Genomic DNA, 23,156 nt, shown 5'->3' on the forward strand with positions numbered 1-23,156 from the left:
GAGTAGTGAATGAATTGCCCCTGAGAACATGGCCAGTCCGGATGGACAGAACAATTGAAGCCAATTTGTTCCTTATCTACTCCCAAATTACATTTTCATCTGAACTAACAAATTTAAGTGTGAGGCTTCTTTGTAAGCGACACCTTCTGCAGAGAGAATTTTGTGTTAGACTGATGTTGTGCAACTTCACTCTAGTTAGAACCTTTCCTTAGATTACATCCTTCCAAGGGGATTTGATATCTGACAGCAGGAATTTTTGATGAACAAGTCTGCCTGCTTAGCTGGGTGGGAACATGCTCGCCTCCCATGCAAGTGGACCCGGGTTCGATTCCCAGCCGGGTTGGAGGTTTTCTCTGCTCAGGGACTGGGTTTTGTGTTGTCCTCATCATCATTTCATCCTCATCACCAGCGCGCAAGTCGCCCAACGTGAGGTCGACTTAAATAAGACTTGCACGTGGTGGCCGAACTTCTCCGCATGGAGCCTCCCAGCCAACGATGCCATATGCTCTTCTCCTTCTTCTTCTTCTTCTTCTTCTTCTTCTTTCTTCTCTCTCTTTTTTTTTTTTTTAATGCAGATTGCATCAAAATTTTCTCCATTTTGTCAATTATCTCAATGGGTGACTACTATAAAGTGAGTGTACTGGTAGATGTTGAAACACTTTTTGATATAATAAGGTAGTGGAAGGGTGGAGGGATTCCGCCCCCATGTAACTTGCCATAATGAAATATGACTGCATATAACAGGGTGTGTCCTGTTACAGGCATGAGTACTGGCGATGACATTAACTGGACCATAAGAACATGATCTGCGAAGATTTGTTTTCTTTTTTCTTTTATTATGATGAGTGATGGTGACAGCTCTATAATAAAATGTAGAGTTTCTAAAATTACTAAATAGCTAAAACTGATGAAGAACAAAAATAAATAATTTGTAGTTTGGTGCAGTGCAAATTTTATAATATTTATCCAGGGAATAACATCAACTGTGTCTGCATGTTACTCACAACTGCACTTGCATATAGTAATTAAAGGCAGCCTCAATAAAAGCCTCGCACATTCTACATGTAAAGGCATGACATCTCTGTTTATCATGCAGCACTAAAATTACACTCTCGTGAGTCTTCAAGCACCTCGGGAGCTATAACAGGAGTGTGATGCTCAGCAGCTGTAGTGCAATGGGCTTGTGTCTTATATTACATTGTATTCTTCAAATCAGTAAACATCTTTACTACATAGTTTCCAATGTGACCTGAAGTATTTCTCATCATTCAAGCTATCTCCATACCAAATTTCATCAAAATCAGACCAGCAGTTTAACTGTGAAAGTGTAACAGACAGAGTTACTTGTGCATTTATAATATTAATTTGGATGATACAAGTGCTGTGAAGTTATTCATATGCAATTGACAAAATGTGTTGTCAGCTAAAAGCAGATAATAGACAAATAACTGAAATTTGTATTTTTGCTCTTAATTATCATTAAAAGAATAGCTACATAAGAATATTTATTCTCTTCAGTGGCTTTAGTAAGTGTAGGTAAGGTTTATGAGTTGTGATAATTTTCTGTTTCTTTCTTTGGCAGTTGAAATGTACCTTGAGTTTGCCTGCTGTGCTGCAGTGCCAGGTGGTGGTCGTAATAAGGAGTATGCACTTCATTTGCTTCATATGTGTAATGGAAATATCCATGTAAGTTGTGGTTTGAATCTATTATTTTACTGGCATTTGTTTTATTTGTCATTCCCCTAAGTCTTGTGCAAGTACTAAGGAGAAATTATTTGGGATATTGTACCTGTATGTTCATTGTGCAACTTGCACCAACACCTCATTCATGTTGTACTAGATGTATTCAAATGTTCATGGAATCACTTGCTGATAATGGAAAAGTCACAATGAAAATCTCGTGAGTGTACCATATTACAGCTCTTAAGTATGGTGTCATTTCATCTCAGCTAATTAATATAATTTTACAGAGTTACACAGTTGTATACATATGAAATGCTTTATCACTGTAAAAATCCATTTTGCATGGAGATTTAGAGCACAAAATGGAAAGTCTGAAAAAATGACATCACTTCTCAAAATTCTCTGTGTTCATATATATACCACATTTTTAAATATATAAAATTAAGGAAAGGCAACTGCTCACATATAGCAGATCAATGCATGGAGCACATAAACACATAACAGAAAACACCATTCACACTAGTGTTCTAGCAACACACATTTACATATACAGCCACACAGACATCCAAACACATGCTCCCGTTGCCACTGCAAGACTTACTGATACTCGAGTGTTTATAGCAGTTGCCCAAGTTGATGGAGATGGGGAAGCAGTAGTGAGAAAGGGGCAGGTCTGTGGATGGTCGACTTCATGGCTGCATAACAAAATCAAAAGAGTACAGAGGCTACAACAAAAATACATGTAAGAAGAGGGAGGATGAGCAACTTAGTGGGGGAAAAGGGTAGGGGAAAAAAGGAGGGAAAGGTGAGGATGAAGAGAGAGAAAGGAAAGGGTTAGGAAAGGCAGAGGGATTGAAAAAGAGGAAAGAGTAGAGAGGGAGAGAGAAAGGGAGAGGCAGAGTACCTGCATGGGAGGGCAGGGAGGGGAGGTGACAGGCATAACTCACGACCTACCCTCACAGCTTCAGTTCTGCTAGAACATCTCTTTTATTCTCCAAACTTCACAGAAGCTTTCCTAGCTTTGTAGACTAGCACCCATGACAGAAATGACATAGCAGAGAAATATCTAAGCAGAGGGAGAGCGTCCGCATGGTGTGGACAGAGGAAAAGCGGTGTTGACCGAAGAGAGTAGAGAAAAGGCAAGGTGAGGCAATGGGAGCAGATTAGCAGAGATTTGGGCCAGGGGGATTGTGAGACAACATGATGTGTTGGAGAGGCATTTTCCATCTGCATAGTTCAGAGAAACTTGTGTTGGAAGGGAGTACCCAAACAGACCTCGTAGTAGAGCAGCTGTTGCAGTCATTCATGTTGTGGTGTGCAGCATATTCGGCAACTGTACGCTCAAGCTTGTGATTCGCCACAGTTTGGCGGTGGCCATTCATGTGAGTGTACAGTTGGCTTTTTGTCATGCCAGCATGGAATGCTGTATAGTAATCGAAACATAGCTGATATATAATGTGGCTGCTTTCACACATGGCCCTGCCTTTTATCAGGTAGGAAATGTCTGTGACTGGATCATGGTAGGAGGTGTTTGGGACAGATCTTGCATCTGAGCCAACCACAAGGGCATGACCCTGGGTGTGCAGAAATGGGAATGGGGTTGGAATAGGAATGGATAGAGATATTTTGTAGATTGGTAGGGCAGCCTAACACTAGCATCCCTTGTCTCAGGGGATAGTCGAAGCCCTTATGGAAGATGTGGTTGCGTTTTTCAAGGCTAGGGCAATAATGGGTATTAGAGGAGTGCTGGTCAGTGGCTGGTTATGTTTACTAGGTCTGAGAATCTGATGGCACAAGAGAATTGTTTGTTTATCCGGATGAGTTGGATAGGACACTGCCTGTCAGTAAAGGCTCTGGTAAGGTTATTGGTATATTTTGACAACTCCTGCTTTCCATCATAGATGTGGCATCCATGCATAGTGGAGTATAAGTCTGGACACATGGCAGGACTTGCTTTCTCTTTCCTCCATAACCTCAGTGCCTGTTCCCAAATCCTCTTCACCTGGTCCTTCTAACCTCATAAAGCTGCCTTTCTATGTAAGGTGAGGATCACCAAGTTAAGATATGGAGGCATACAGACAGTTGTTTCCCCCTTGCTGTATTTGCAAGTGGAACAGAGAAGGAAATGACCTCCACTATGCACTGTACGGTGGCTTGTTGAGTGTGTAGATGTAGATGTGTGTCGACATAACATCTTAGATGGCTCCATAAATACATCTGCCCATATCAAGTGCACCAGCCACAAAAAGTACATCCACTTTGGTAACTGTCCCCCACTCCAGGTCAAAAAGTCTCTTCCTTACAGCCTCGCCATCTGTGGATGTCGCATCTGCAGTGGAAAGCAGGAGTTGTCAAAATATATCAAAAAACTTATCAGAGCTTTTACTGACACACTGTATCCTATTCTGCTCATCCATAAACAAACAAGTCTCCCATGACATATGTTCCTCTGACACCAGTAAACCTGTTAACCATCCACTGACCAGCTCTCTTCTGATCCTCAGTATCATACTGGCCTTGGAAACCTCAACCATGTCCTTCACCAGAGTTTCACCTACCTCTCGTCATGTCCTGAGATGAGGGATAGTAGCGTTCTGTCACCCACCAAGCCTACACAATATCCTTGTCAACCCCTATTCCAATCCTCCCAATCCTGCACACCATGGGTCATTCCCTTGTGGTCAGCCCAGATGCAAGACCTGTCCCAAAGACCCACCCACCACCTGCTATACTGTCCAATCACAGGCATTTCCTACCCAATAAGAGGTGGGGCTATGTGTGAAAACAGCCAAGCTATATTTCAAACAATGGAAAATACATAATGGAATATTGACAATATAATGAAAAGGATTCCCAAAACACACACACACACACACACGGGCTGGAATTGCAGTCCAGCCTCAGTGGCCATGTGTGTCTGAGTTGTGCTTGCATGAATGTGTTGTGTGTGTGTGTGTGTGTGTGTGTGTGTGTGTGTGTGCGTGCGTGCGTGCGTGCGTGTGTGTGTGTATGTTGTCTACTTTAGAAGAAGGCCTCTCAACCAAAAGTCCACAAGTCCACTTGTTTAGCAGGCCTTTTGTTGTGCCAATCTGCAACTCAACATCTCCATTATATGGTGAATAGCAGTCTGTCCCTTTCATAATATTGTCATGTTATATATCACCTATGGTGCGATTACTATACAGCCTTCTCTGTTGGCATGACAAGTAATCAGCTGTCAACTCACATAAATGGTCATTGTCAAACTGTGGCAAACTGGGGATTTGACTGTCTAGTTGCCAGATTTGACCATGCAGTGGCCAGACATGCTGCACACCACAACACAAATGACTACAACAGCTGCTTCACTACATGGGCTGTTCGGATACTCTCTTCCAATACAAGTTTCTCTGAACTACACAGATGGGAATCATCTCTCCAACACATTATCCACTCTCACAATCCCCCTGGCCTAAAACTTCGTGCTAACCTTACCTCTTCCCTACTCTCTTCTGTCCATGCCACTCCTTCTCTGTCCAGATTGTGCACTGACTTCTCATACCATGCTTCCTCTCCCTTTCACCCCCCTCCCTCCCCCAATCTGGGAATCTGGGCGTTCTCTCTTTCCCTCTCCCTCTCTCCACTCGCTGCCCCCCCCCCCTCCTTTTCAACTGGTCTCCCTTATATCAGTTTCTCCCTCTTTGTCTTCACCTGTCTCCCCTTCCCCCACACCTCGAGTTCACCCCTCTATCCCTCTTCCTCTCCCTACATCCCTTTCTGTTGTGTCCTCTGGACTCTTTACATCTTGTTGTATGACCATGAAGAAATCTGTTTCAAAACTTGCCTTTTTCCCAGTATCCCCTCCTTGCATCCTTCCTTACTCTCTCTTCACCTCCATCAGCTCAGGAAAATGTTATCAATAACTGTGTATCAATAATTAGTCTTGCTCTGGCATTGAGAGTGCGCGTTTGCAGGTATGTGTCATTGTGTGTGTGTGTGTGTGTGTGTGTGTGTGTCTGACTGTGTGTGTACTACTAGAAAAAGTGCTAGTGCTCAAAAGCTTGTGTGAATGCCGCTTTCTGTTATGCGTTTCTGTGCTCCATGCATCGATCTGCTCTAGGTAAGTGGTTGCCTTTTCTTAATTTTACATATTGCTCCATATAGGTATTACCATTATTGTTATAAATTTTTAAATATATATTAGTTGACTAAGCTGAACTGTGTAGTCATAAATTCAACATGTACAGAATGTAAAAAGGCCTAGAATCTTCACATAAATTATTGATTTTTTGAGAACACAAAGAAGAAAAACGAGTGGTAGAGAGTTTATATTTTAGTGTACGCAACTGCAGCAGAATTGCACATGCAGACACCACACAGTAATCACACTGAGAGATACAGGTTACAAAGATTCATAAGTGTGTAGCCATTAGTGTAGCAGTTGTACGAACAAAATATGTCATTCTGGTATCAGTACTTCAACTTTCTGCTGATGAGAGCTCTTGCCTTTCTCTCCCTCTGATACATGCTTTCATGCTTTATTAACTTTGTGATCTCACATTACTGCACTCAGCAATCTACTACAATAGACCTCCCCACCCCCTACCGCCGGCCAGTTTATTTGGCTAATTAGCATTTTTGTCATTATGTTTCATCATCGTATCAATATATTCAGGATCTTCTCTGTTAACCAACCAGTGCCTTTCTTATCTTTATCAACTCTCCACACCTCTTCTATTACTTCTAACCTATTCATTCCATTATGCTGCATTACTTGCCAGTGATAGTTTTAACTTTCACGCTTTGAAAGATCTTGCCTCCTATTATTTACTTGTTTACATTCAACTTCTGTGTATATGGAATATGACAATTATGTTTAAATAAAATAAGTGCCTTAGACTTACGCAGGCTGAGTAGGCTCCTGAAATTTCTGACTCCCACTAACGCTTAAAATAACTTTTGTATTTTTAAAAGCAATGGAGATATTCTTGCACATATGGTTTTACAAAATTAGTATTTAAAAAATTTGGAAAGAAGTTTTAATGGTTTGTTATGCTGTTCACATTTGTATATTTTTGAAACATGATTTTCTGTACCATTCCAATACATACTTCATTTTATTGTATGAAACAAAAATGAATTCCATGTAAGTAAACCAGTACTCAGCTCAGTTTCCTTACACACTTGAATTTTTTAGTAATAATATTCTTCCTATATCACTTTCAGTTCACAGTTACAAAAAAGCAATTTTAGCTTTTGTAAATATACTGTTTCTTTTTGATAAGCAACGGAAAACATACTTCATTTCTTTCTTGATATCTTCCAACGTCTACACAGAAACTTATTTACCTCACAATAAAAACTTAATTTATGTTAGGAAAATGGTTGTCATTCAAGTGAAATAGTAATGCGGCTTCTACTTACAACATTATTAGGAGGCAATGCTGAAACTAATGCAGCCAACACCAGCCTTACCTTCTGGACACCCACTTCTTGCATACGATTACAATGAAAGTGACCGATGGAGTGCAGAAGAACTTGATATGTTCCATCAAGGACTGATTAAGTATGACAAGGACTTCAGAAGCATAGCAAATGAGGTAACATTAAACATATGGGCATTTCTTTCATGTTCATACAGGAATAATAATGCATTTAATATCGTTGTGTGTTCTGTCTCTGCAGATTGGCTCAAAATCTTTAAAACAGTGTATCCAGTTTTACTATTTGTGGAAGAAGGTGTGCCCTGAAGAGTACAAACGGATGCGCCTAGCAAGGCGTAGACAAAATTCGGATTACAATGGACGAGTTGATATGGAGTTTGAAGATATTAGGGCGGAAGACTCGCGGAACAGTATTCCTGTGAGCTTATATTTTTTCTGTAGTTTTTATATGTAAGAGCATGATACAACAAAACTTCGTAAGTTGTTTTTTTGCTGTATGTACCTTAGATTTTGTGATTTCTTGCCTTTTTTCTCACTTAGATTTTCTATTGCACTTGCCCTTTTTGCTTATCTTAACCTAGAACACTGGGAATACTTTCCATCAGTATTTCACTGATCCTTGAAATAGTAACTTCTAAATAATCTAACACTTTTACCATGCATTATCCAGTAATTGGTAAAAAGTTTACATGTCATTAAAGCTGTATTTGAAAGATAAAATTTAAATCGTTTTTGTGAGTAATCTAACCTATATTTCTGAACAGAGACTCTTTATGGCAGATTCTTAATTGAAGTTTATGTAGTGGCACAGGAAACAAATTATACCTTAAAATTTTTTTCCTGTTGCTGTTTAATAGCAGAATACTTCCAGGCGCTTAAAAAGGGCACATAAAATCATATTGTAATAGAGGGTTCATGTACAACAGATACTTTTTTAAAAAATCTCTTGTGCAAATTCAGAAAAGTGCAAAATTAAATTGACTCATGTATACATCATGTCAGAATGTTCGCAAGAAAACTATCAGGATTTCTCAAAATGACACTTCTTAATTTCATGATCCCAAACCACAGAGTGATACTGCTGCATAAATCTTACCACCTTACAACTTTTCCTTTGTGGTGGGACCACAGTCATCTAGAAGTTTTTGAAAGAAATATAGCAGTATTATGAGAAGGATGGTTGCTATTCTCTCTATAGCGAAGATGACATACACATGACCACAGTCTCTGGCTGCAGTGGTCATGATTTTCAGCTTTATAGCCATCCTCAAGCATAATTCGAAATCACAAAAAATGTCTGACCTGCCTAAAATGACATGTCATCATCAAAATAACACTTACCTTGTTTTATAAACCAGTCATTATTGTAGTAGCCACCAGAAAGATCGCGGGACGCGCACATTGGCACGGCGCGTCACGGGCGGTAGTTGCCGCAAGTAGAGTCCCGTCCACCAGAGGGCACGTGAGAATTCGGACGCGACCTCTGCCGGCGTAACAACAAGAACAACAACAACTCCGGCAGCACGGGCCGTGCCCAGTCAGTTAACATCGGGCATGCCTAGGACACAGTCCCGGTCTACGCTAGGTGAAGTGCGACGTAACGTGAACAGTGTTACTACACAACTGGCGACGAGTAGGGTCGTGCTTTCGCGTGTTGCGTCGTTGTTCCGCTTTCGCAGCTTCTCCACGGCATGGAGGATTTGGTACGGGTTTTGGTGGTGCAGCAGACGGAGCTCATGGCCACCATGAAACAAGTGCTTCCTGCGTTGCTCTCCACGCCGTCTGCTCCGGCGCAGTTCCCTCCTCCCTTTCCCCCGTACGACGAGACGGCGGAGGATTGGGACGCATATGAACATCGCCTTCGGCAGCATTTCCAGGCGTTTCATGTTGCCGATGCGGAGGTATGTCGTGCTCTCTTCTTGTCTTGGATATCTCCCTCGCTGTATCAAGTTTTGCGGCAACTAGCGCCGTTGCAGGAACCCTCGTCCTTGTCTTTTGACGCATTGTGTTCATTGCTGTCTTCATATTATCGCCGCCGCACGCATGTTGTGGCGGCTAGGGTCGAGTTCTATCAATGCAAGAAACAGCCCCATCAGTCTTACCGGGCGTGGGCCGCTACCCTGCACGGTCTTAGTCGCAAGTGTCATTTTGTCACGGAGCAGTCGCGAGAGTCGTATGCCCACGTTATGGTACGCGACGTCATTGTTCGTTCGGCCCCTGATAGGGAGGTCCGGCAACGGGCCCTGCAGTTAGAAGACCCTTCCTTCGAGGAAGTCCTGTCCATTGCTCAATCGTATGAAGTGTCTCACGCAGCAGGTCAACAGCTGGAAGCGTGGTGCGACGTCGCGGAGGTTCAGGGCGGCGCGGCCGCGTCCACTGTGTCCGGGGTGGACGACGTGCGAGCGGTACAATCCGGCCGTTACGGCCGCTCCCGCACGGCGCGTAAACAGAATTCCGGCCGCCCTGTTGCCGTCCTGTGCGTCGTGCTATATACATCATGATCGGTCAGAGTGCCCCCGGCGTTGGGCCGTTTGTCGCAAATGTAATAGAAAAGGTCACATTGCTAAAGTTTGCCGCTCAGCCTCGAAAGAATCGAAGGAAGCAAGTACAGAGGACATGGACGTTGACATTCAGGAAGTTTCATCGGGCCAGGCTCCCGACGCATCGGCGCGCAAACTCTTTATCGAGGTGTCGGTTCGGTCGCGCCGGTTACAACTGCAAGTCGATACGGGCGCGGCAGTTTCGTTGTTGAATGCACAAACTTATTCCGACCTTGGATCGCCCCCGTTGGCGCCAGTTTACCGGCGTCTACGCGGTTATGGTAAACAGTTCATTCCCCTACTGGGTCAATTCACTACCGACGTGACTTACAAATCAGTCACTCGGCCTATTACTTTTATTGTTGTCAGTGATGCGAGCTCCGCTAACCTTTTTGGCCTGGATGCCTTTCAAGCTTTCGGTTTTTCTATTGCTGACACCATACAGTTGGTCTCCGAAGACGTTCCCTATCACTCATTGGAATCTTTGATCTCAGACTTTCCAGATATTTTTGAGGAGGGCCTGGGGCGTGTTTCCGATTTTGAAGCTCACTTAACGTTGAAGGCGTCGGCTCGCCCGCGTTTTCTACGCGCGAGACAGATCCCCTTGGCTCTCCGCCCTCAGGTAAAGGAAGAGCTAGACCGGCTGACAGCCCTAGGGGTCGTTCTTCCCGTTTCTTCCAGTGAGTGGGCTTCGCCCCTCGTTATTGTCAAGAAGCCCTCGGGAAACTTACGTCTTTGTGGCGATATCAAGGCCACCATTAATTCCCAATTGGTGGTGGACACCTATCCTTTGCCTCGTGCTGATGAATTGTTCTCCGCCGTAGCGGGAGGCCAATATTTTTCGAAAATCGATCTTTCGGAGGCTTATCATCAGATACCACTTGATGAGGGCTCCAAACGGCTGGCGGTCGTTAACACCCCGTTTGGCCTTTACCAATACCAGCGGTTGGCTTTTGGAATATCCAGTGCCCCGGCGATATTCCAGCGTTATCTTGAGCATGTCACGTCGACAATCCCTCATTGTATTAATTACCTGGATGACATAATTGTCACAGGCCGCAGCACGAAGGAACACTTGCACAACCTTCGCACCCTCTTTGTCAAATTCAGGTCTGTGGGCTTGCGTTGCAACCTGCATAAGTCAACCTTCTTCCAACCGTCCATTGAGTATGTGGGCTACACCATATCTCGGCATGGCATCCAGCCACTCGGAAGTTTGGTCCAAGGTATCGTCAACCTTCCTCGGCCCACTTCGCTGAAAGAGTTACAAGCTTTTTTAGGCAAGATAGCCTATTACCACCGGTTCATTCCCAGGGCTTCCACTATAGCCCACCCCCTGTACTGCCTTCTGCACAAGGGTGTTCCTTTTGATTGGTCGCCTGCATGCGAGCGAGTGTTCACCTCGTTGAAGGGCCTCCTCACTTCAGCCCCTTGTTTGGCTATTTTTGATCCCCATAAGCCGTTGGTCCTGGCTACAGATGCTTCGCAGTATGGGGTGGGGGCGGTCCTGGCCCATCGCAACGCAGATGGTTCCGAGCAACCACTGGCGTTTGCGTCTAAAACGCTTAGTCCCGCGCAGGCCCATTACTCCCAGGTGGAAAAAGAGGCTTTGGCGATTGTCTACGCTGTTACCAAGTTTCACCCTTTCTTGTATGGCACGAAGTTTCAGTTGATCACTGACCATAAGCCGTTAATATCGTTATTTGGCCCCGCCTCTCAGATTCCGGATAGGGCAGCCCACAGACTACAGCGCTGGGCCTTGTTCCTCTCTAAGTACCATTATGACATTCATTTTCACCCTACAGGACAGCATGCCAACGCCGACGCTCTTTCCCGTCTTCCGGTGGGCCCGGATCCTACGTTCGATCGAGAGGAGATTGTGTTTTCATTTGGATGTGGCGTCCCGCCAAGCAGTTGATGGCTTCCTGATCACTAGTTCTCGCGTCGCCAGGGAAACGGCGGCTGACCCGGTTCTCCGGCAAGTAGTTCGCCTCATTCAGCAGGGGTGGTCCTCCCGCCCTCCGGGCCGGGCCTCGGACCCTCTTCGTAATTATTTTCTTCTACGAGACCGCCTCTCGGTCTTGGAAGGAGTTCTCCTTCTGGCTACCGATGATACAGCTCCTCGCGTGGTTGTTCCTGCAGGTTTACGAAGGGAGGTCCTCACGTTGTTACATGCGGGGCACTGGGGTGTTTCCCGTACTAAAACCTTGGCTCGCAGACATGTGTACTGGCCCAGTATTGACAGAGAAATTGAGCACTTAGTGGCCGCCTGTTCCCAGTGTGCGAGCCAACAAGCATCTCCCAGGGCAGCGTTCTCTTCATGGCCGCCGGCAACCCAAGCATGGGAACGTGTTCACATCGATTTTGCAGGCCCGTTTCTCAATGGCTTTTGGCTCATTGTCATTGATGCTTATTCCCGATTCCCATATGTGGTCCGCTGCTCCTCAACCACTTCTGAAGTTGCAATCCAGGCACTAGCAAAAATATTTTCTGTGGAAGGGCTGCCAATCACCCTGGTCTCAGACAATGGACCGCAGTTTATTTCGCAGACCTTCCAGGATTTTTGTCGGCGCTTCGGTATTCGGCACGTTTGCTCTCCCCCCTTCCATCCACAATCGAATGGGGAAGCCGAGCGCATGGTGCGCACATTTAAGACGCAGATGAAAAAGTATGTGCACGAATTTCCTGCAGAGGAAGCCTTGACGTTTTTCTTGACGGCATACCGGACCACACCAATGGGCAAACGCAGCCCCGCAGAGCTCCTCCATGGGCGTCAACCTAGGACTCTGCTGCACCTCCTCCGGCCTGGTCCTCGCCATTCTTCACAAAACGGAGTACCTGGCTTTCCACTGGGTATGTCAGTCTGGGCCCGTGGGTTTGGTCGTAATCCACGTTGGATACCCGCGGTGGTCCTGCGCCGAAATGGCCGCCGGCTCTATACCTTGCAGGTGGGGGATCGGGTGGTAAGTCGTCACCAAAATCAGCTACGTCCACGTTCGGGCACCCACCCTCCGACCTCTCGGACGCCGGCTTCCCCATTGCCGGCACCTGTATTGGTTTCACAGGGGACGTTACCTCCTCTCCCCGCTGTGACACTGCCGCACTGTGATGGTTCTCAGCCTTGGCAGCCTCCAGTAGCTCCAGCACCGGCATCGCCATCATTCGAAATGCCCCAGCGAGGGCCGGCCCCCCTAGCAGGCCCGGTTTCTCAGGGGGCCAGTTCACCTGTGGTCTTCCCTTCCCCTTCGTCCCCGCCACTGGGTCTTGCCCCTCCCGGGGTGGAACAGGATCCGGAGTTCGACAGATTGTCACCCGTTCTGTCCCGAGCTCCGGTTGGGGGACGACGGGGGCCTCTTCGTGTGGGTCACTTCCAGCCGTATTCGAAGGTTCCGGCTCGAGGGTTGGCAGATCCCCTCGACTCCGGCCATCCAATGGATGTGGAGGTCATCGCTCCTGCCCGACACTCCACCTTCCGACACAGTGGATCACAGTGGCTTCATCCCCCGAAGGAAGAGGAGTGTAGTAGCCACCAGAAAGATCGCGGGACGCGCACATTGGCACGGCGCGTCACGGGCGGTAGTTGCCGCAAGTAGAGTCCCGTCCACCAGAGGGCACGTGAGAATTCAGACGCGACCTCTGCCGGCGTAACAACAAGAACAACAACAACTCCGGCAGCACGGGCCGTGCCCAGTCAGTTAACATCGGGCATGCCTAGGACACAGTCCCGGTCTACGCTAGGTGATGTGCGACGTAACGTGAACAGTGTTACTACAATTATATTAAAGGATATGGAACATATCAGAGATGCATAATATCGCTGAAAATGTGCATAGCAAATACATATTAATGAAGTGAAGTGTAATGAATATTTAACAGCCTATACATTGCTGTGACCTGCATTCATAATGTCCATACATCTTTGATGTGCACTCATATCCTCTGATGTGATGGCTGGTTTATAAGATCAGATAAATGTTATTTTAGCAGTGATATCTCATTTTAAGCTGGTTAGCCATTTTTTTTGAGATTTCAAGTTGCACTTGAGAAGGCTATAAAGCCAGAATCATGGCTGCATGAAATAGATAAATACAAATCTACAATCAAACAGCAGAAATTATCTGATTATTATGGGCAACAAGGAATGGATGCATGATGTCAAAAATCTTTTAGCTTGTAATGATAATACAATTGAACACTAAATGGAAACCTTGACCCTGTAAGTCTAGATGTGTGTGTAGTGCTATGGTCAGAGTCCTTATCAGCCTTGGCAGTGAGCCAGGCACAATGGTGCTTTGCAACAGCTTACTCAATCAAACCACTGTTACATCCTCAGAGGCCAATGCCCCGCGTAGCATAGACAACTGGGATGGTTTGAAATACACCTCTATCCATGATACAATCAAAAGGATTTTCTTTCTTTTTACCATTCTCCTGTATATGAGTGAGCACTCTTTGTGATCAAAAGTAAAGCTAACAATAGCGATGAATTTAATGTGCTGTAGATTGTTAAATGTAGCAGCTATAAAAAGAAGCTAAAGAAAAAAAATAATCACACATTTATTCATAGAAACTGTCAGTAATACTCAGTAATATAATAACACTCATTAATACATGAAGTACTATTGTAATAGATCATATCACCAACCAAAAAAAAACTTCATTTGTATTCTGTGTCCTCTTAGAAACACAGTAACAGAATCATCTTCAGTTTACACATACTATGAGTGCACACACATATAGATTTATCAACAAAAGAAGTACCAGAAATATCACCACCAAATTTAACTTCAGCTTGAGTTATCATCAAAGTCCTATAAGCCAAAATGTCACAAGGAGGATAATTTCCCAACTGGTAAGTAATGATCATAGAACTCCATCTACACTAACAGTAACAGCAGTAAGCCATGCTTCACCAGGAATAACATCTATATTAGCTTATTTCTGTACTCTAGCATAAAATATATGCCTATTTAAAGAAAACACTGTTTGTGATCAGAAGTAACGCCAATAATAGTGATGAATTTTGTGTTCTGCAGATTGCTAAATGCAATACCTACAAACTGAAACTAAGGGAAAAAATATTAACACATTTATTCATAGGAATTGTCATAATTATTAAGGTCCCTTTTCAGTCTTAAGAAAATGGCACTTACCTTCTTCTTTACATTGTATTGTGTTACACAATAGTCTCATTTCCTGAGACAATTTTAACTTATTGTCATCACCAAAATCAGTATTCACGTTAGGAACAGTATGCTCCATGTTAATATAAAAATAGTCGATGGAGTTTGTTTCTTAAAATAGATCATCAACAGTGAATGCTTTAGATTTTTTGTGCCTGTAGCAATATCAGAATGGGCATGTTAAAGAATGCACTGAATTTTTTTACTCAAAATCATATTTATAGAATTCAGAAATCAATGCACATGCACATGAAACCGATGTAATACTGTATCTAAAATTACAAAATATTCAACTGTTTGATCAAGTAAGATGGTGAATTGTTTTATTCTTCATTCATTCCTTCACTCACTCATTCATACATTGTGTTCTATTTGACCACTCATGAAGAAGAACATTCAGGGACATGTAACAAGTCAGGTTATGCATTTTAGCAGGCAGAAATGAGCACTGTTGGATACTAGTGTAAAGTGCACCAAGAACAGATTACAACTAGCACTAATTTACTCAAACTGATAATTATGATAATTACATTTAAATTACTTCATATATGCATGTTAGGAGAAACAGTTACCATCCCCATGTACTACTCAGTTGCCATTTTCAACTAATACTTAAACAATGCATTTACATTACTGTACACACTATCAGCTGTGCATATACTGGCAAATATTAGAGTTATGTGGAATTTACATTCCTGAATCCAAGATAAATTCTGATCAATTTTAGAAAGAGTGGCTAATAAGGTATTCTTTTACTTTATTTTTAAATATTTGGTGATTTTTTAATTTCCTGTCTAATTTCCAACAGCAACCTACTATATGCTCTTGTGCCAGAATATAAAGATTCATACGGAATGCTTGAAATGGATGCATAGTCTATATGGATATAATTTTGACATTGAATATTGTGATTATGAAGCACTGAGTTCATCCTAAATTCACTTTTGTTATCAACCACTTATACCATTAGGAAGTAGGTCTGTTGTGTCCTTGGGGTTTTTCGCGGTGACATTCCTGAGTAAAATCTTCTCAGTTTCTTAGCTTTTTCATCTTTTGGTGTGATTGCAGCCAAGGATGCTCATACAGTAGTTTGCAGGAGTGCCCAGACCTGGGAGCTTGAACTATTTTTAATATCTTGGAAAATGAATGATGACCTGTAAGTATCCACAAAAAAAATTCCAGTTCTGACACTGTTAAAAACCTACATCATTTTCTGAAAGAAAAACACCTGACTGCACTATTTTTTTGCCTTTCCTTGAGAGCTGGTGGTGGGGACTACAGCCTCCCCTTGCCCACCTGTCATGGACACTCTTCTTTGCTGCATCTTGCACCAATCAGAGAAGGCCAAAATGATGTGTGTACGAAAGGTGAGGCGGACTGCTCACTGCAGCGCCCAGTGCACCATGGGACCACTGACATCAAGTAGTGTGAGGGGCTGGCATCATGTTTGTAACTGCTGCTCCCATTCCCCTACGATTGCCATGGATATCAACAGAAAACAAAAGTGGATGCTTGGCACTTGCAGGGAGACAGGAGCAGCAGTTTTAAATGTGATGCCAGCCACTCGTGCCATGTGACATCCCTGTTCCTGCAGCAGACTGAAGCTGCTGTGAACTGTGAAACTTGTCATCCGTGGAAATGCCATTTCAGCCCTCTCTGATTGGTGCCAGATGCTGCAAATATGCCTATAAGTAGAAACTGTACCAGGCCCAGCAGCCAGTGGTTTTTTTACTCCTGATGAGAATGGCAGAGGTAGCCATCACAAACTTGAGTGTTTTCTTCGAAATGATGCAGCCTTAAAACAGAGATTTTACTGGCACATAGGTATAGGTTTCTGAAGAAGCTTCTGCGAATTGTTACATTGTCAGTTTTATGCTCTATTCTTGTTGTACATTTCTGCAGAATAAATAATTTTTCAGCCTTAACTGCAGTTCCCCAGAAGATTATACCACAGGACAGAACTTAATGAAAGTATGCTAGCAATGCTATCTGTGGGTCAACACAGCGAGAGAGATTTCTGAGTGCAAAACAGGCAGAATTGAGCCTCTTGGTTAAATAAATGCATATAGGATACATGGATTCTTTCTTGTTCTTGTTCTTCTTTCTTTTGCTTTTCCCTGTCCTTATCCTGTATCTTCATAGAGTTGCCTTGTTGTTCTGAATTAGCAGTGTTATTAGTGGAGGGTGCCTGGCTACCCTTCTTGTAACTGTTGTTACCCCCGCTCCCCCACTTTCCCACTCCCCTGAACAAGAGCATCCCAACTGTCTGGACTTAGTATCACCCCACGTAAAGCTGTGAGATGTGTTCAAAATGTTCGAAAATTGTCTAACTGAAGTAGGACGTGGGTCCCACTCATTAGTCAGATGTGGGAAACTGCCTACAAATTTCATCCAAACTGGCTGGCACATTGGCCCTTTTCGTTAATCTTGCTGGGCAGATTCAATGTGGGGTCGGCGTGCTTCCATGAACCCTGGAAGCAGTGTGATAATGTGCACAGCTGAACAAGTAGGTCAGAGAGGATACACTGCTACTCACCACATAGATGAGGCGGTGAGTTGCAGACAGGCAAAGTGAAAATGAATGCCAGTACTATTCACATATCATGCCAAGTCCTTCATCAAGATTTCCTGAAAGACTTAGTCCAAAACCTGCATATTTCTAGCATTCTTTTTCATTGTGCCTTTCTCTTTTAGGTATTAAGCCTCTGGCTTTTTCTTTTTATTTAACTATGTGTCTTGTCTCTTTTCACATTGCACGTCTTCTTGTCCACAATTTTTTCTTTGCTTCATCAATCATAATTTCTGTGAGGTGAGTAGCAAGCAGTCCTTTCCATTGTTATTCTATCCTGGACTTTCCATTATGTAGTAAATAAATTTATCCACATGCTAGTGCCACTTCAGCACCAATATGTAATTGTATGCATTGTTCTGTTTTTACTGTTTGCATATGGTATCAAGAATACATATTTAAAACTATACTGTTGTAATCAGACATAGGCCACTAACTGCTGCCCATGTGGAGATTGATGCATCGTTGTGTTTTTCTAACTACTCTTCGTGTGGAGATTTCTTTAGCTTCATAATAAAACCTACAGTTCTTGAGCACTTTGCAACACAGCAGAAATAATATCAGTATCTTGATCCATTACCATAAATATGTTGGTTCCTGCCAAGACATGATACTTGATAAATGTCACTTTTGTCTTCAAAAATATTATATGTAAAATCTACAACTCTCGAATCTTTGCAATATTGTGGTCTTACTGGTTTCTTCTTTTTCCAAGGTTATCCACATTTTTATTTTCTCTCTTAGGTATTAAGCCTCTGGCTTTTTCTTTTTTCTTTTTTACTTCAACTATGTGTCTTGTCTCTTTTCACATTGCACGTCTTCTTGTCCACAATTTTTTCTTTGCTTCATCAATCACAATTTCTCAATCATCAACTCAAATGTTAAGACTGTAAGATAGTGTCTCTGCAACACGCAAAACTCTGTTGTTAACTCTAACTTTAAGTTCTTATTTTGTAAGAACTGATACTTAGTTGTAGCAATACATACTATTAGAAACTTGAATCAGTTCATATGTTAGTTTAAATAAGACAACATGAACATTTCAGATATAATTGTTAACCTTTTGCACTAGTAGGGCTATACTCAAAGTACAGACCATACATAATATTTCTTTTATTGCATCGATAATATTGCCCTTCTGTCCACTGTCAGTGACACTCTTAGTATACTTGCTTCCTTATTCTCCTCTCAAGGCACAAAATGAAATTACATAATTATTACTACCTATTATGCTCATACTTAGTTTTTGATAATTTTTGCCTGTAAAGTGTTCCCTCCCCCTTTTGTGCACTCTTCTTTGCTAGATTCCCACCCTCCCTTTCTTTCTGCAGATACCATGGCTGCAGCCTGCTATATGTAATCCCATTCTCTTACTTTTTAAGCCTTCCTTTAAACCTATTTTCCTGACATATATCATTCATTACATAGTTCTGTGGCCACAATATATGACAAATTGTTGTATTTCTATTATTGTCTTTAAGTTCTATTAAAGTGCTTGTTCCATTTATTTTTAAAGTTCTGCTATTGCCCATGCCAGTTTGTTTAGAATGAGTACTAATCTGTCATTATTAGAAATGCATAAGTTATATCTTAAAAGAGACGTAATGTTGCCCACTATGTACGCTGACAAAATACATCTACATCTTAAATGTATATTAATGTTAATAATTTGAACTAATTTAAAAAAATATTATTTCATATATAAAACATTGCATTATGTAAGTGAAATAACATGCAGACTGAATAAATGGTCAGGGCATACCTTCAGGAACAGATGCAGAAGTGTATGATTGAATAATAATAATAACAATAAAATATATAAAATGTTTTAATATGTTAAAAGTAAATTGTTTCATTATGACAAAATATTTAAAATAATTCAATTTAATAAAAGTAATTTGTTTACATTGTCAGTTTTAGCATAACATCCAAGAAATTCCAATTCAGAAAAATATAGCCTTTGAAAAACATGGCCAAAAATTTGAGAAGTACACGTGTCATAAAATTAATTTATGAACAACAAAATATTAATGTATAAGTTGCAGAATATAAAATCAAAATGTTCACTCACAGTTATAAAAATTTAAGTCAAGACTGCAGTAGTGAATACCGGTCTTCAAAGTATGCCTATTTGGAAATGAGGAGAATGCTGTTTCTTTTAGCTGTTTCCAGCTAAGAGTGGGAAGTCAGTTTTTCTGTTATTTTTTATTCTTGGTGGAGAGTTTCCTCTTTCTATCTTTCTTTCTTTATCTTCCTGTGGCTTACTAGTTCTACCTTTGGACTCACGACCTGTGTCAGATTTTTTTGTCAGTAGATACAGTCAGCTAGTGAAGCACACCTCTACCTGACAGGACTGTTACCCATTCAGGCTGCAACCCATCCATGTGGGCCAGCCCTCTCACAAGCAACTGAAAAAGGTGTTGTGTTAAATGTAGCATGTAAGTTCCAGAATCCTTGCAATTTTTGAGGCTCTTAGTTTTCATACTATTTTTCTGAAAGTTAGATGAAAAATTTGGAAATTGATATATGTAAAAATATAAATACTTTTTGGCAGCTCATTTTGAAGGAGATGAAACTTCAAGAACTGCCTTGTATAAAAGTACAAAGAATTATCCTACCTTGCAGAACTGTCAGTTCCTTCCTCAAGAAACAATGAGGTATATGCTGGAGAAAGTTGGAGTCAGGAGAAAGGTCACGTAGATCCCAGGATGGGAGAGACCATTTATAGTGAGGATACGGGGAGACAGAGATTTGGATTTCATCTAACTAGCTTCTTGGAAGAAGTAATTATTTGTTGAAAAGTGTGTATCATTTATAGAAAGACAGCATCATTTTCTTGTTTTTAATTCCTTTACAGCCTAGTTTCATATACTTTTCCTACAGTAAGTTTAATTGAGATTCATACCTCCTTTCTGCATTTTATAACGTATCAAGCTGGAATACTCTACCTGCTGCTATTGCACTCCAGCTAATAATTAATATTTTTATTTTTACTCATTTTTTACTTTTCCTCCATGTAAATACATAGCGCATATCTTGTGTGTACTTCAGTCTACCAAAAGTATTAATCAGACTTTGCCTCACTTAGATTTATTATTCATAGTATTATTTTTGGTGGCAGATCACATTATTGTATTTAGTTTTACTGGAAACCAGGTTAATTAAAAGATATTAGAAGTGAACTTTTATACTACCATGCACATTAACATGATTGAGTGAGTAAATATGTTTTCTTTTTCCCCTTCTTCTTTTTGGATGTATTGACACATTCATTAGAAAGACAGGCATCAAGACTCTATGGTAAACTGTTCTGACTTTCCCTAAACTAATTAACTTAAAAGATAATTAATGTTACATTTCAGAAAAACCTTGATTTTCCATTTCAGATTTAGACATTCTACTGTTAGATTCCAACTTTTACAATTGTATTTTATTTGCTCTAATTGTTAGGAACTGAATGACTCCCTTCAGTAAGTAAGCCTTAGATAGAAAATTGCATGAGTCATCACAAATTTTTATATGGTGTCTGTACTCACAAAGGGGTTATTGCCAATGATGCAGGCATACAAAATGGTTCCATGAACTTTTACATTTTATTATTCTTATGTCCGAATATGCCCAGTCATACCAACTGACTGCCGTGTCACCCTTGGCTGACAGGTGCCATTGGATGCGGATATGAGGCATGTGGTCAGCACACAGCTTTCTCAGTTGTTGTCGGTTTCCGTGATCAGAGCTCCTACTTCTCAGTCAAGTAGCTCCTCAATTGGTCTCACAACAGCTGAGTGCACCCGCCTTGCCAACAGCACTCAGGAGACACTGACACTCACCCATCCAAGTGTTAACCAAGCTCAACAGTGCTTAACTTTGGTGATCTACAGAAACCACTGTTATCACTGCGGCAAGGCCGTTGGCTTGCATTTTGTTAACTATCCACATATTTGGTAAACTAAATTACTGTTGTTACATATAGCTCATTCAAACTAGCAAAAGCTAACATATCAATTTTGCAAATCATTATGTAGTTTCCGAAGTATGAGGGTAGTCTGAAAGGTTTCAGACAAAACAAAGAGCTAAGACATTTTTTCTTCAAATTTATTTTTGATTTGCAACATAATCTGTTTGCAAGTTTATACACTTATCTCAACAATGGTCCCATCTCTTTAACCCATCCAAACAATGATTAGTGTCTTTCTCAGCAAAATAGTTGTTCACGAAAGTGATGGCCTCTCATTCAATGAAAATTTCTGTTCTGTGAGCTCAACTTTTAGCCAAGGGAACAAAAATATTCGCTTATGCTAGATCTGGTGAGTAAGGAGCATATTCGAGCAGTTGAAACCATAGTTTGTGGACTTTTGCCATGGCAGCCACTGAGGTTTGAGATGGCACAGAGTGAGCAGTCACAGCACCCAGTGTGTGGTCAGCTTTCTCATCCCTAAATTTTTGATCAGTATGTGAGAAACACATCCTTTAGATGTACTTATAGCCTCTGCTACCTCTCCCACCTTCATTTGCCATTTTTCTCACAATGTTTTCATGAGTGGTTGCAATTTTTGACCATCCCAAATGTTCATGATCACCCCAGCTGGTATGGCCACATTTAAATTTAGCTGCCCAGAATTTCATGGTAGTAAATGATGATCAGTATCCTCACACACAGTGTCCAAATCATGTTTAATTTATGTAGGTGCATTGCCTTTCAAAAACAAAAAACTATTGACAGCTTGATACTCCATTTTGTCAATTTTCACACAAATACTCACATGGAATCATTAAAACGACTGTCAAACAACAACTGCGCGTCCATAATGGGAGAAATTTTGAAAGTGCCTCACTGTGCATGTGCAAATGCATTCTGCATCTTTCGTTGACAAGTGCTGTGTTTGCATGTTGAGGTCACAACATAACAGACTACACTCATACTAAAATGTTTGCATGCCTTTCTTTATAAGGCCAATCCCACCCAAAAATTTGCAGTCTCTGTGTCCTCTATCTAGTAAAAAATCTGTGACTGGCAAATAATTGCGTAACATCATATAACAAATTAACACAGTAAATTTCTTGGTTAACTATCACCCGGCCCACATCTCCATGAGGATCAGCATGTGATTATCGTACGAGTAACACCAATGTGAAATGTCAAGAGATTAGAACTTTTTTGTGTAACGTTAAAATCATTTCCAAGTTTGCTCTCAATTGGTACTCATGTAATACCATTTAGAGAAGTCAGTTGCCATCACTCGTATTTCAAGTGTATCCATGTGACTCATCATGTGAAATTAAACCAGTTACTTACGTTATCTTTGATGGATTTCTCTTTCGTGTCTATTTCTGAGTTACTGACTGGGCATTTTCTGTATGTGCACCCTGAATATTTCTTATTTGTGTTGTGACATCAAGGACCAAACATGCGCCATTTTTCATAAAGGAAAGCCACTGTTGTGACATTATAAGGTTAGTGCTGGGTACTGAGAATGCTCTATAATTTTGTTGTATATGACATTCAGTTGAAGGAGATGATGGAAGAACCTACGTGTAAAGGATATTTTTTATGAGAATTGGAATAGGTTATCGGCACTTGATAGAGACAATAAATGTGGAAAAAGTTGAGGGTAATGAAAAAGTGTGCACATTATGAGAGCAGTTCCTGAAAACCAATTTTTAGTAATTTGGTAAACTTTCTTCAAGGAGACTCCATGCTTAGTATGGACATTGCAGGTAAGTGCACTTCCATGTGGTGCTTTTCAGACATGAGGAC

General features: G+C 41.7%; 1 protein-coding gene across 3 annotated transcripts in view; it reads left to right on the plus strand.

Annotated features, from left to right (window-relative positions):
- The window catches only part of LOC126198581 (helicase domino-like), a 582,238-nt gene that overhangs the window by 513,470 nt on the left and 45,612 nt on the right, over positions 1–23,156 (plus strand). For all 3 annotated transcript variants that reach the window (XM_049935022.1, XM_049935040.1, XM_049935033.1), the window contains 3 exons: positions 1,583–1,686; positions 7,098–7,262; positions 7,348–7,524. In XM_049935022.1, the coding sequence (XP_049790979.1) occupies positions 1,583–1,686; positions 7,098–7,262; positions 7,348–7,524 (446 nt within the window). The remainder of the gene's footprint in view (positions 1–1,582; positions 1,687–7,097; positions 7,263–7,347; positions 7,525–23,156) is intronic.

This window comes from Schistocerca nitens, chromosome 1 (genome assembly GCF_023898315.1).
Source record: "Schistocerca nitens isolate TAMUIC-IGC-003100 chromosome 1, iqSchNite1.1, whole genome shotgun sequence".
Classification (NCBI taxonomy): Eukaryota; Metazoa; Arthropoda; class Insecta; order Orthoptera; family Acrididae; genus Schistocerca; species Schistocerca nitens.